Source organism: Sminthopsis crassicaudata, chromosome 1, assembly GCF_048593235.1.
Source record: "Sminthopsis crassicaudata isolate SCR6 chromosome 1, ASM4859323v1, whole genome shotgun sequence".
Lineage (NCBI taxonomy): Eukaryota > Metazoa > Chordata > Mammalia > Dasyuromorphia > Dasyuridae > Sminthopsis > Sminthopsis crassicaudata.
In genome coordinates this window covers 257,378,426-257,392,192 of record NC_133617.1, presented here as the reverse complement: position 1 = coordinate 257,392,192, position 13,767 = coordinate 257,378,426, and the positions used below count along the sequence as shown (strand labels likewise).

General features: G+C 30.4%; 1 protein-coding gene across 7 annotated transcripts in view; it reads left to right on the top strand.

Moving 5' to 3' along the window:
* PCMTD1 (protein-L-isoaspartate (D-aspartate) O-methyltransferase domain containing 1) overlaps positions 1-13,767 on the top strand; it is a 40,522-nt gene that overhangs the window by 10,908 nt on the left and 15,847 nt on the right. For all 7 annotated transcript variants that reach the window (XM_074278177.1, XM_074278186.1, XM_074278195.1 and 4 more), the window contains 2 exons: positions 1,664-2,094; positions 8,793-8,895. In XM_074278177.1, the coding sequence (XP_074134278.1) occupies positions 1,788-2,094; positions 8,793-8,895 (410 nt within the window). In that variant the 5' untranslated portion in view covers positions 1,664-1,787. The remainder of the gene's footprint in view (positions 1-1,663; positions 2,095-8,792; positions 8,896-13,767) is intronic.

Sequence of the window (13,767 nt, the reverse complement as noted above, 5' to 3'; positions counted from 1 at the left end):
TCCATTTGTTCCAAAAGCTTGGATTTTGGGGTTTATCATATATTAGGTTACTATAATTATTTACTATAATTCAATTTGTACCTAATCTATTCCACAGATCCATCACTCTGTTTTTTAGCCAATACCAAAATTGCCCAGTTCAGTCTTTCCCCCATCCTTTATCCAGTTTGTTTCCAAGACAGTGAAGGCTTTCGCTTTATAGTTCCCATTATGAGTTTTATTTTATTTTATCTTTTTTTGCTGCTGGACTTTGTTGGTAATGTATAGGAAATTTGATGATTTATGTGATTTTATTTTGTATTCTGCAACTTTGCTAAGTTTGTTAATTTAGAATAGTTTTTTTAAGCCATAAGGATAAATCTTCAGTGTTTCTTCATTGCCTATTCTAATTCTTTTAATTTAATTTTATTATTACTGTAACTAACATTTCTAGTACAATATTAAATTTTAAAGGTGATAATGGCATTTTTCTTTCCTCCAGACTTGGGAAGACATATAGCTTATTTCTACTACAGATAATTCTTGCTGATGATTTTAGATAAATATTACATACCATTTTAAGGTAGTTCTATTTATTCCTATAATAAGATAGTTAATAATTATCCTATAATAAGATAGTTAATAATAATTATTATTATGCTCTACCTTAAAATGGTATGTAATATTTATCTAAAACCCATCATTTATCCATCTACAGGGATGCTGTATTTTGTGAAAAACCTTTTTCTGTATCTATTGAGATAAAACATATTTTCTGTTGGTTTTATGATAATCTGTTGCTGGAGATTTTTTCTTAGGAAGCTTAATAATGACTTGTTAAATTTCTTTTTCAAAGATTGGGTTAAGTATTTTATTTCTTGTGTTAATCTGGATAATTCATATTTTTGTAATCATTTCATTTAGATTGTCAAATTTATTGGCATATAATTGGGCAAGATAGGTCCTAATTGTCTATTGTCTTAATTTCCTTAAATGATTTCTGAAATCCCTTCCAATTCAAGCTTTATTATAAGTAGCTAAACTAGACCAGTTACTGTTTCTTACACTGGTACCTATTTGCATTCATACAGATATACTTTTTGGAACATTGTCCTTCATTTTGACATCAGAAATCTTCACAAAGTTTCACTTTTAATGGAATATGTGGGGAAATTTGAAATGTACTTGGTAATTAGGGATTTTTTATTTTTTATTTTTTTAAATTATATTTTCAGATCTTGGATTGATTCTTTGAAGGAGAGAGTGGGGTAACAATTGGAGGGGGAAAAGGATAGTCTTGGTGAAAACAAACATGAGAAAAATGTAGGGATTGGAATTACCTTTATGAATGGCAGCAAAAAAAAAAAAAGAATTGTATAATAATAAAAAATAATGGAAGAGAAGGAGTGGGGGAGTGATTTGTGTTAGTAAAATTAAATCTAATAGTATATAATAATGTAATCTGGAGAATGAGGTGATACAAATGGTAAATCAAAATACTAAGTTCTGGCTGCAGGGATTAATTATAATTCTAACCTATTACACAGAGTTGAAATTTATTGTAAAAGTAAGACTTAATTTAAATTGGAAAATATTCCTATTTTTAAATGATCATAATTGAAAATGAAATTTCATGTTTTTCCTGTAAAATTAAACCTGTTCTTTTTTTTTTTTTTTTCTCCAGGATTAACTCTTTTTTGAGATTTAATGCTTTGTTGAACGAAAAACCATCCAAGTCCCTCTATATTAACTCTTTGGATATATTCTGTTAATGTTTTTCAAATTATTAATTTAATGTGAAAATCATCATGGGAGGAGCTGTGAGTGCTGGTGAAGATAACGATGATTTAATTGACAACTTAAAAGAAGCTCACTACATACGTACTGAAAGAGTGGAGCAAGCATTCAGAGCAATTGATCGAGGGGATTACTATTTGGAAGGCTACAGGGACAGTGCTTATAAAGACTTAGCTTGGAAGCATGGCAACATTCATTTATCAGCACCTTGCATTTATTCTGAAGTAATGGAGGCCTTGAAACTTCAACCAGGATTGTCTTTTCTTAACCTGGGAAGTGGAACCGGATATTTGAGTACAATGGTGGGCTTAATTTTAGGTAATTTCATTTTTTGAGAAATTTTCAATATAAGTAATTCCCCTAAAAAAGCTTGGATTATCTTAAAGCATGCATATTGTTTATATTGTATATTATGTACAAGATTATATGTATATTATATAGTCATTCAGTGCTATATGTATTACTTTTTCAAGTTAAAATACAAAATTATCTTCCATCTCACTCTTGCTTCTAGCCATGAGACTACTTGAACCAAACAGATACCTTTTGCTAGCCTCAAACATCTTGCCTCTGATCTGAAATTTATATTTTAAAAATATTATTAATTAATTATATTAATGTATATATTATTAAAATATATTAATATATCAATTATATATATTAATATGTTATATGAAAACTTAGGAAGCATAACTGGAACCAAATCAGGATTACATTATAGTCCTCTTTGGGAGGAGGCGAATCCTTACTGCTGATTTGAGAAAGTTGAAGAACAAAATGGAGAAAAGTGTTTTTCTTGACCTTTTCTCCCTATTGGGGGAATATTTCCTGTTTGTTATTAGAAAGACATAGATAAGATGGAGATAGAGAAGGGGGAAATTAGGATTATGAGAAAATAAAATTTATGGTATATGGGTATGAAAATGTGAGAAATGGCTTCCTACCATAATGCAATATAAGGTTTTATTAAGAAATTATTTCAGTAACCATAAAGATTAATATATTTTAAACTATTTAAGGATTTATTAAGAATTATTTCAATAATCACAGAATAATGTATTGTAAAAGATAAGTTTACTAGAGCTTTACTTCTCTTTTGATGACTTTTCTAGTTTTGAGAAAAATTTGATATAAAGTTACCTATAACTCTTAAATTGCTATATAAATGTTATGGATATTCTTGATAAGCTTTCTAGATAAATGTATATGTATATATCTTAATAACATTTGAATATAACTCTGAATTGTACATTTTTTTCATTTCATAAGTACCATCACATTTATCCTTTGTGTTGCTGATGTAAGACAATTTAAAAAGGGAGCTAGTTAAGGCCAGTGTAAGGATAATATCTAATGGGAATCATTTATAAATACTAAGTGAGTTTTTGTTTTCCTTTACAGTTGAGAATTGATCTGCTACTCTTTTGGTTGGCAGAGGATTTTGCTTGTGCATACAGCTTTCCTTTGTCACAGGTTTTTTTTTTTTTCCCCCCCTGTGAGTCCCATGATTTTTTGGTTTACAAAAATCTTCATTTGCATAGCATCTTACAAGGACACATTAAATTCATATCAGGCGTTTGTTGTGAGGAAAGTATTAATAATCATGATAATGATCTCTAGCACTTTATAGTCCTTTATTTATAAAGCATTTTACATATCTCAGTTGATCTTCACATAGTACATTGGAGGGAGATAGATGCTATAGATTGTCCCAATTTTACAGATGCAGCTGAAGTACAAGTAAACAAGTTGTCCAGAAAAAAGGTTCTCTAGTCCAGTGATAGCAAATTCAAATAGAAACAAGAAATCACTAAAATGTATATAAGGAGCTCTATGTGATCATAGTAACTTAGAAAACCCACATATTAGGAGTATCTTAACTTTGTTAAAATTTCCCAATTATATTTTAATCTAGTTACAGGTGGGCTCCGAAGCATTACCAGTAGGCTATTTTGTTTGTTAATTGAGCTACTACAATCTTTTGTAATAGATGATAAAACTGAATTCCACAGAGATTTAATGACTTTCCCCATACAAATAAGTAAATATTAGATAATCTGAGTTCAGACCTCTGTCCTCCGATCTTAAATTTTCACCTTAATTTATATGGAGCCATTTTGATTTAAGTATAAGCTTTTTTTTTTTTTTTTTTTTTTTTTAAGTCACACAGGTTCAGTTAACTAGCCAGATGAGGTCAACAGCACTAACTTCAGTATGATACTACCATGTGGTATCCACCTTGGATCTAGTCTCAAAAACTAATCAAACACACTTTCAACCAAATCTGTGATCTAAGTTAAATGACTCTTATCATTGTTTGACAAACCCCTTTTACCTGAGGGCACCCTTATTCCTTAAGATGGGACATTTTAGGTCATTATTAAGAAGGCAATGGCCTTTGCAATGGCAAATAAGAATTATCCTATCAAACAATCTAACACCATTTATTTTATGTATGGAGCACATTGAGACATGTCATTGGGCACTGAACCATTAATTGCTATTAAAATGGCAAGTGGGATAACAGACTGAACCATCAGAACACATCTTCACAAATAGTCGCTCTGGAAATGGGGACCTTTAGTTATGTTTCTTTTTATTATGTTCATAAGGCAAAAGACTACCTTCTTTCTGCTTGAGAAATTCCAACCAGAATAATTTTTTTTAAAACATATAGGTCTTTAACTCATATATATGTATTTCTTTTCTAACATAAAATTCATTAAAAGATCTATAAAATTGTGGGAAAATATTTAAGTTTGAGTTAACTGTATATACATGACATGATGTTCAAATAAGGTAATAATTGTAAGAGATGTGAAGGAAGTGATATCTCCTTGGTCCAAAATAAATGTCATATTTTAGTTAGAACACTTAAACAGATTTAGGATATATCCAAAGAAGGGAGCCCAGGTTCACAATCTTAGTCATTGATTTTAATCCTATCATACTCAATCCATTTATCAGTCTAATGTCATCTTGTAGTTTCTGTGTTTCACAAACATTTCTCCTTTACAAACACTTCTTTCCAATTATTTTTATTATATATTTATACAATATATTTTTTGTCTTCTAGTTGGTTTCCTTTTCTCATCTTTCACTGTTTCAGTCCATAGTTTGACAGTGTCACTGTGATTCTTATTAAATTCCATTGATGGCTTTATTACTTCTAAGAGCAAAGATTTTTCATAATTTGTCCCCTTCCTTACTACTTTCTATATTATACAATCTAGGCTGCTATATATGTAATACTTCAGGGTCCCTACTTTGTGCCATTTTGCCAACTGTCCCTCATATCTCAGAACAAATGATTTCTCTTAACCAAGGGCTTCTCTGTTTTCATTCATGACTCATTTCAGTCTTACCTCTGTTTGAAACTTCCTATTGAGATTACCTTCCATTTGTTCTTCCTTTTTTCCCTTCATGTGTAACTTTAAAATTTTTGTTGACATTATTTCCCCTATTAGAATGTGAGCTTCTGGAGGGCAAGGGTATAAAACTAGGCTTTTGCCTTTCTTTGTATCCCCGGAGAACAGGAGTGTCTTATGCATATTAAATATTTAGTAAATGTTGATCAAGTCACTCTCTGAGGATTTCATATTTCTCAATTGTAAAATGAATGTGGTCGGTCCAGATGATCTCTAAGGGTCTGTAAGCTCTGACTTTTATAATCTACAATTATATCCTTAGGAGCTTATAACAATGTGAGGCCATATTATAATGTCTCATGACTTAGCTAGCCATCTTCATGGTACACCTATTTTGGGATATGTAATCTAAAAATCTTCAGTATGCCCATCATGAAAGCAGTTTTTAATTGGTGACTTTAATTTTTGAATGGTGGTGTTCATTTCCGGAAGTGAAGTGTGAAGGAGTTAAACTAGTTGGCCTCTTAACTTTTCCAGATTGCTAACTTTAGGATATTGTGATTTATCTTATTTTTCATAAGAATTCCATTTTAGGAGGTCTTAAAATATGCTTAAAACATTTTAATATTTGTACATAAATAAAAATATACAATCATTGATTATATTTTAATATACTTGGAAATAATATACTTTGTAAAAGTTTTCAATTTAGTTGAATTTAGATTCTCAATATGTTAGGTTAACCAATACAAAAATTAATTTTAATTCAGCTATAATAAGGGTTCATTTAATGAAACATTAACAACTTTTTTTTAAAAATGAGGACAATTGGGGGTAGCTAGGTGGCACGGTGGATAGAGCACCAGCTCTGAATTTAGAAGGACCCCAGTTCAAATGTGTCTCAGACACTTAACACTTCCTAGCTGTGTGACCCTGGGCAAGTCACTCAACCCCAGCCTGGGGGGGGGCGGGGATGAGGACAATTTTTTAATTTTAGTAATTGTGAATATTGGACATTTGGTGGCTGAATTTTGCCCTTTAGTATTTTGATTCAAGATAGGATCTAAATAAAGATAATGATATTGTGAAAACCCTCAAATTTTTGCTAAAATTTGTGACATCTTACAGCCCTAAAATCCAACTCTAAACTGAAGTAGGACAATATCTACTGCGTGTCCTATTTTTTGTTTTTTAACAAAAAACTTTGTTTTAACTATAATTTAGTTATAGTAAAAAGGAAATGGCTTCATATTGCACTAGATGGATAGTCTTGGTCAGATTAAAAACTCAGCAAATCAGGCAGACAGAAATTCCAAAATTAAAACCAAACACTTGGAAATAGCATCAGAACCAGAAAAGGAAAAATTGGTAGAGAAAAATTGACATAGTAAAAGTGATTTGTTTTCTATGGGTAATTTTGGAATTTAGTTTAACCAAGCTTGTATAAATAAAATTAGAGACAAAGAAGCTTTGATATCTTGGTGATCATAAGGAGTAAAAGTATGTATACACATTAAAGAATTGTTTACCTTTGAATTAGGTTTAAATATAATTCCTCTTTATTTGCACTTGGGTACTTCAGAGTCTGCTTGAAAACACCAATATCAACAGTGAACTTCAAACTAATATATTGTTAAAGCCTCTTGAACAGTTAGAAACCTAGAAACATGCTTATCTCTTTAAACAATGTTAATTTAAAATTCCTCACACTTTCTGTTATAAAGACATTCTAACTTCACAGACAGCATTGACATGTGAGTTCCATAGGGTCATGAAGTGTCAGATCTAGACAACAACAAAAACTAAGACAATTACTTATTTCCTTCTGTTGTATTTAGGCTGTTTGCAAGTTTGTGATTTAAAATTCATTTATTTCTAACTAAAATTACCATATGTAATACACTTACTTTAATTGTACATTAAAACTTAACTAAGACTGAATAGTATTGTTCTTGAGGATTTATAGATTTATATATTTATATATATTCTATCAGTTTATCAGATTTTCTAATAGTTTGTAATAGATTTTTGTTTTGTTTTGATTTTTCACCATCAGATTATTTTTAATTCTCTTGATATTCTCATAACTTGTGGTGTTATTATTATTATATTGTTAGGCATTCAGTCATATCCATCTTTGTGACCCCCATGGACCATAATGTATCAATATTATCCATGGTTTGGTTCGGTGGTTTGGTAAAGATATTAGAGTGGTTTGCTGTTTTCTTCTCCAGGAGGTTAATTAAGGCAAACAAGTCAACCAGGGTTATATATCTAATCTGAGGTTGTATTTAAACTCAAAAGTCTTCCTGAGTACAGGCCTAGCATTCTATATACTGAAGTACCTAGCTGCCCAATTCTCATGGCTATATGGAAATAAAAGAAACTTTATCCCCTTCCTTGTAGTCATTTTCAGTAACAGTTCAAAGTTACAGTTGATATGAATTACAAGAATTTTCTCTGTTATTTGTATGCCCTACCTGCTTTAGGTGCAAAATGTTTAGAAATGTGGGGTGTGTGAGATGAGTAAGTTTTAAAAAATTCATTTTTGAGGACATGCAATGTCAAAGATAAAAAGCTTCACAAATTAAAAGAATTCTCCATAATTCTGGGAATAAAAATGAATTACTCCTTATCAAAAGGGAAAAATTCAATATAGACAGAGAAATAAATATTTAAAAAAAAAAAAAACAACCACCAGGTATGACTTGGTGAAACAAAAGTATGCACTTAACCAGAAGTTGCTTTCCCACCTTCTGGTTTCTTAAAGCAAGCTGTACTTATATGTGCATATTGAAGAGCAGTGAAAAGATTAAGTAAATTCTCAGCAAACAAAATAAAACAGCACAAAGCTATTTTATATTTACTAGATATATTTTAGTAAATGTATCACCTGGCAGGAAAATATGTTTTGTAAAGTACTATTTTGTTCTCTCTAGGTTTTTTGTTTGTTTTTTTATGATTTGGTAAATGAGATGTGCACAGATAACTTCAATATAATATCAGTGCCTTGTAAGTGGTATAAAATAAAATAAGAATTCAGATGTTGGAAAGATCACTAACCTGGAATAGTCAGGGAGTAGTTAACCGAAGAGGACAATTATATCCTTTGATACTCCTTGGTCTTATTTGTACTTGAGAAAATTAGGGCAAAAATTTTGTAATTTATTACCAATATAGAACTAGAGTCCACAGATATCAAAGATTAGCAAATTAGAGCTAATGGCAAAAGTGCAAAATTGTCATATCCTAGCTTTAGGAATAGAATTCCTGTTAATTTTAACTGTTAAGAATGAATGAAGATGACTTATTTTACAATCTTTTATAAAAAAACGAACTGAGGTGTACTGCTTATTTTTCTCCTATTTCTAAGATATGAGATTCATTCATTCTACTAATAAGATCTTACCATGTACAAGCCACTATTAGGTTCTAGAAATACAAAGATAGATATAATAGAGGCCCTGCAACAAAGCTTATCTAACAGCAGAAAATAATGTTCATTTGATAGAGCTAGATATCAACATAATTGAAGTCCTATTCACAAGGCTCTTGAGATATATAAATGAGCATAGATCATAAAAAGGGACTATAAAAGAGCATATCATCATTATTATTTTCATAAAAATGCTGCTGCTACGATTGCAGGTCCTTTTGGAATAAATCATGGAATTGAGCTTCACTCAGATGTGGTGGATTATGCCAAGGAAAAACTCGAGAGCTTCATCAAAAATAGTGATAGCTTTGATAAGTAAGTATTGAAATCTGCAGTTTTATTGGAAAACCACAATTATTTTATCCATTAAAATATTTTGGTATATACATAACAGTGAATTTTTTTCTGAGGTGCTTTGAAAATAAGCTTAAATACTGTATTAATGAGAAAATAATGCTTTGATTTAATTGGTTAAAAAAAAACACTATTTACTCAGTTGTGAAAATTCTTTATTTAAATATGGTACTAAAGAATACTAAACTTCTATTAAAAGCTTAAATTTCCCACCAATAACACCTTATTGTTTTAGATACCTTATTGTATCATGGAGTCAGGTTTATTAAGGATCATATCATTATCTTGATTGAAATATGACTGGAATTGGAGCTGGGAGCCCAAGATTCTATCCTAATCATGCGTGTCACTTGATAACACTTTTAAAAAAATTTATATTATAAAATTTTTGCTATTCAAAATTTAAGTACATCACCCATGTATTAGCTGCTTACTTTTGGAAAATAAGTGGCATAATTTGTTCGTTTCCAAAGAATAGTTGATGAGAAGTTAGGTTTTCCTTTTCTTCCTCCTCATCATCTTAATCATTATTATAGGTCCTTCTAACTTATGAGGAAGTTATTCAAAAATTAGTTTTTTGCCTATTAGGAAGACAAAATTTTCTCATGGAAAGAAAGTGTTGTACAATATTTAACCATCAAAAAAAGCAAAATATAAGTGTAAAATATATTAGAATAGAATTACTACCTATAATAATGTTTGTGAGGAAATGCATTCAGAATTCATTTCTCACTCAGTTCCTGGAGGTGAACCTCCCCCATCAGAATAGGAGTCTAGACTCAAGGATTAAGAAAGGTAGAAAAAAAAGTAAAAGGTTCCGAAGATAGGTAGTGAAGAGGAATGAAAGATTAGGATTTGATCACCACTCGCCTTTCCTTTACTTCTGAGACAGATGAGACAGCATCTGTAGTAAGACTACATGATATTTTACTTTTTTCCCCTTTTATGTAGCTGACTAAAGCTGACTGTTGGGACAAAGGGAGTGTTAAAAGGGAAGAAAAAAGAATATATGCATAGTACATGTGTGTATGTGTATAAAAGAAGGAGCATTTCTTCCCTTTCATCTTTTTCCCCTGTTTAGGCTATCTAGTTTTTTAGTACCTAAGAAAGGGAATTCTCTAAGGAAGAAAGGGGCATTTTTTTCACCTGCTGAGCTGAGATGGCTATTTGCACATCAGTTTAGGAATTCCGAGTCTACTGTTTTCTAATTCCGTGAATTCTGAGCCATAATTTGCTAAAAGTTTGTAGTGATATTTATGTATATTAAGACAATATTTAAAATATAATTCACATTTTGAATTATTTTCCAAGAGTTGATCTACATATATATTCTTAAGGAATTATTAGAATATTTGCAAGCAACTGAGCTTAATGAGCAAGGAGTTTATTTTAAAGAAAAAAAAAATCCCTGCCTTATGCTGTAAACTTTTATATCTGCTTCTGGAAAGTATATTAACTAAGGTAAGTTGATAATATTACTATGAAAATAATATCTCAGAATTTTCCATTTGTCTTTTTAAAAAGCAATTTCTATAAAAATAAAATACTTTACAAAAATAATATTTCTTTGTTTTCAATTTGGGGATAGTACATATACAAAAGTCTTATATATTCAAGTGACAATACAGTATGTAAGATCTTTTTTAAAAATCACATCGCATTTGAATACTTTCCCAATTGTAAGAGAGCTTCACAAATCATCCTAATGCAAAGCAGAATAGGATTTGGGATGGAAGTTTACAAACTTAAGTTTTATGGAATTTAGACTTCATTCTGTCAAGTAGTAATAAATAACCTTGTTTCTTGATTACTAAAATAACAAATGTATAGTAATACATTCAGTAATTTTATGTTTATTACCTTTTAATTGCTTTTTTTTTTAAATGCTACATTTTTCTTTTTTTTAAATGATCAATTTATGTTTGACTCAATGAATTGTCATCTTACCTTCACTTTTGAGTTTTATGTGTTTTATAAGTTAGTTAAAATGAAGTAAATAGAAAATATATTTGGCTAAACAATCTTGAAGTTTTTGCTAATGATTATTAACAGATTTTTAAAAATTTGGTAAATATCAAATTTTGTAGTATAATTCTGATGTATTGTAACATTTTGAAACAATGAATTCAATCTTATCTGTAAATTGATTTTAGAAGAGTTAAGTTAACCTAAAATAAATTTATATAGTGCTTTTGAAGCTTAATGAAAATATTCAGTTAGTATAGGAAATGTTCCATTCTTTATTAATAACAACAATAGTTATGATATATAGATTAAATAAACTTAGATGGTAAAGTAAGGTGGATTGAGGCTGTTTAACTGTAGCAAACTAATTGTGTTGGGATGTTTTCAAGGCTGTTTTGGGATAGAATTTGATCTTTTATGACTTTTTGTAGGGATAAAGGTAATGAGGGGAGGGCAGGCCCAGGTAAATAATGTTCATCCCTTCCCTTTCATACCCAGTAGATGGATGAAGAGTACTCAGTGTTACTACACGTATTCACTTCTGCTATAGAGGAAAAAGTACTTGGGGGTTTGGGAAACCCAATCTAATCCTAGCTATTACCATGCAATTTTAAACATAATACTTTGACAACTTTCAAGTTTGTAATCTATAAAATAGAGCTAATATTAGGAATAATACTATTTGTATGTTCTGCCTCATAGGAATAAGCTGCAAAAATGTAATATTTCATTTTCTGGCTTTCTCAAAAACTCAAGGAGAGGAAAATGTTAATATAAACACTCTACACTCTTGTCTTTTATGTTCCTACAAATCAAACTTTCCTGAAGTTATTTCAGATTTAGATTTAAGCCTACAGGTACCTATATAGGTAGTAGCATGCATATTTTATTTAATTGATGATAAAAGAGCTCAAGAATGAAAACCTAACATCCAATGTTCTCTGTTAATGAGGAGCCAGAAGAAAATGGATAGTTGAACATCAGATGAGACTTTTTTGGATTTTCTGGCTACTTAATTTGTATATTATATATACATATATATGTGCATATATATATATATATGTACACACACACACACACACAAATTAATAAACTATAAGCTGCTTCTTTGAGGGTAGGTACTTTTTACTTTTTAGCTTAGTAACCTAATTCCTGACACATAACCAGATGCTTAATAAATGCTTGTTAACTGAATAGAATTCCTCAATTTTAGTTTATTTAAATAAAACTTTACATGTGTTAATAAAAAGTAACTGTATAAATACTGAATTTGAAAAAGAAATACTGAATGTGAAAGAGGAGGTATGATTAGTCAACAAAACTTGTGGGAAAATAACTGGGAAGTTCAATGGATTACAAGTTTCATTTGAGTCAGCAATTTGAAAACAATATTTTAGATAATAATTTTTGGAAAGTCTAGGTAAAGGGTTTTTTAGTCTAAGGTCTGTGAACTTGGTTTAATTACATATATACAATACATACAAATACATGTGTGTAATATTTAGTATAAATTTCCTTTTTAAAAATCTTCATATTTTATAGACTTAATATGGGGAAGGTGTCTATAGGTTTCACCAGACTGGCAAAAAAGTCTAGGTATATATTGCTGAAAAGTTCATTATGGCCTTATAGTGAAAGAGGTAGTCATTTTAATCCTACTGTTTTCTGTCCTGGCCAGATCATATTTATTCCCAATTTTGGGTACTGGATTTTAGCAGCAACATGTAAAAATACTAGAGCCCCAAACTAGGATGGCTAACCAAAATGATAATTTTATGCCATAAATTGAAACCACTAGGGCTTGAAGATGGAAGATTCAGGTGATGTAATAGGTATTCAGAAATCTTGGAGCTTCTGCTACCTGTAAGAGGGTATAGGTTGTTCTGATTGACCCCAGAGGACAGTAGTGGTAGCAGCAATTAGGAATTACCTCTTATTAGACAGTTAATTTGAAATAAGATACATTTATCTTGTGGTCATTTTTTTCCCACCTACGTAAAATTTGTATTATTGTTACAGGAAAGTAGGAAATACTTTGGCATTTAAAATTTTTCATATCATTCCTACCTAATTCTCTAATTCATAATGTTTTCCATCTATTCTTTGCAATTAGACTAAGCTGCCCCCTGTTAGTATTGGAATACATTCTATGCTCCTGTCACAATGCCTTTAGACACTTAGGTGGTCCTACATGTCTGTGCCTCACAGAATCCCTGTCTATCTTTAAAGCACATTTCAGGTGCTTTTCCTGAACCATATTAATGTTAATGTGTTAATGTCTCCTTAAAATTAATCTGTTGTATGTACTTTTATTTCTTTATGTGTCTATACGTAGCCTCGCAGTAGAATGTAAGATCCTAAGGGCAAGGCTTGTTTAATTTGTCTTTGCCATTTGTATTTAGCAGAGTGCCTTGAGGAGTTGAATTGTACCAGTATCTGTCTCAGGGTTTGTTTTATATTGAAGACTCTTAAGGAGTTGATTAGTACATGTTTAAAATGTCGCTTTTAAAAAGTTGCTCATGAGAAAACATCCCTAGTATTCAGAAAAATTATTGTATAAAAATTTAAACTATGTTCTATTTCAAGCAAGGAAAACTTGAACTGGTTGGAGTCAGGAAACTCGAATTTAGTTTAGGTTCTATCATTAAGGGATATCTTCATCTTTAAAATTCAATTATAACTAAAATACAATTTGTACTTCTAGTGGAGAATGGGAAGTATAGATATGGATGGAAACCAAGGTATATTAGCTTCACTTTTATTTCATCTTTCCCATCTAGTCCAAGTTTGTGCAAAAATCTGCAAAGGTTTTTTTTTTTTTTTTTTTTTTTTTTTTTGAGGGTTTCTCTCCCCCCCCCCCCCCCAATG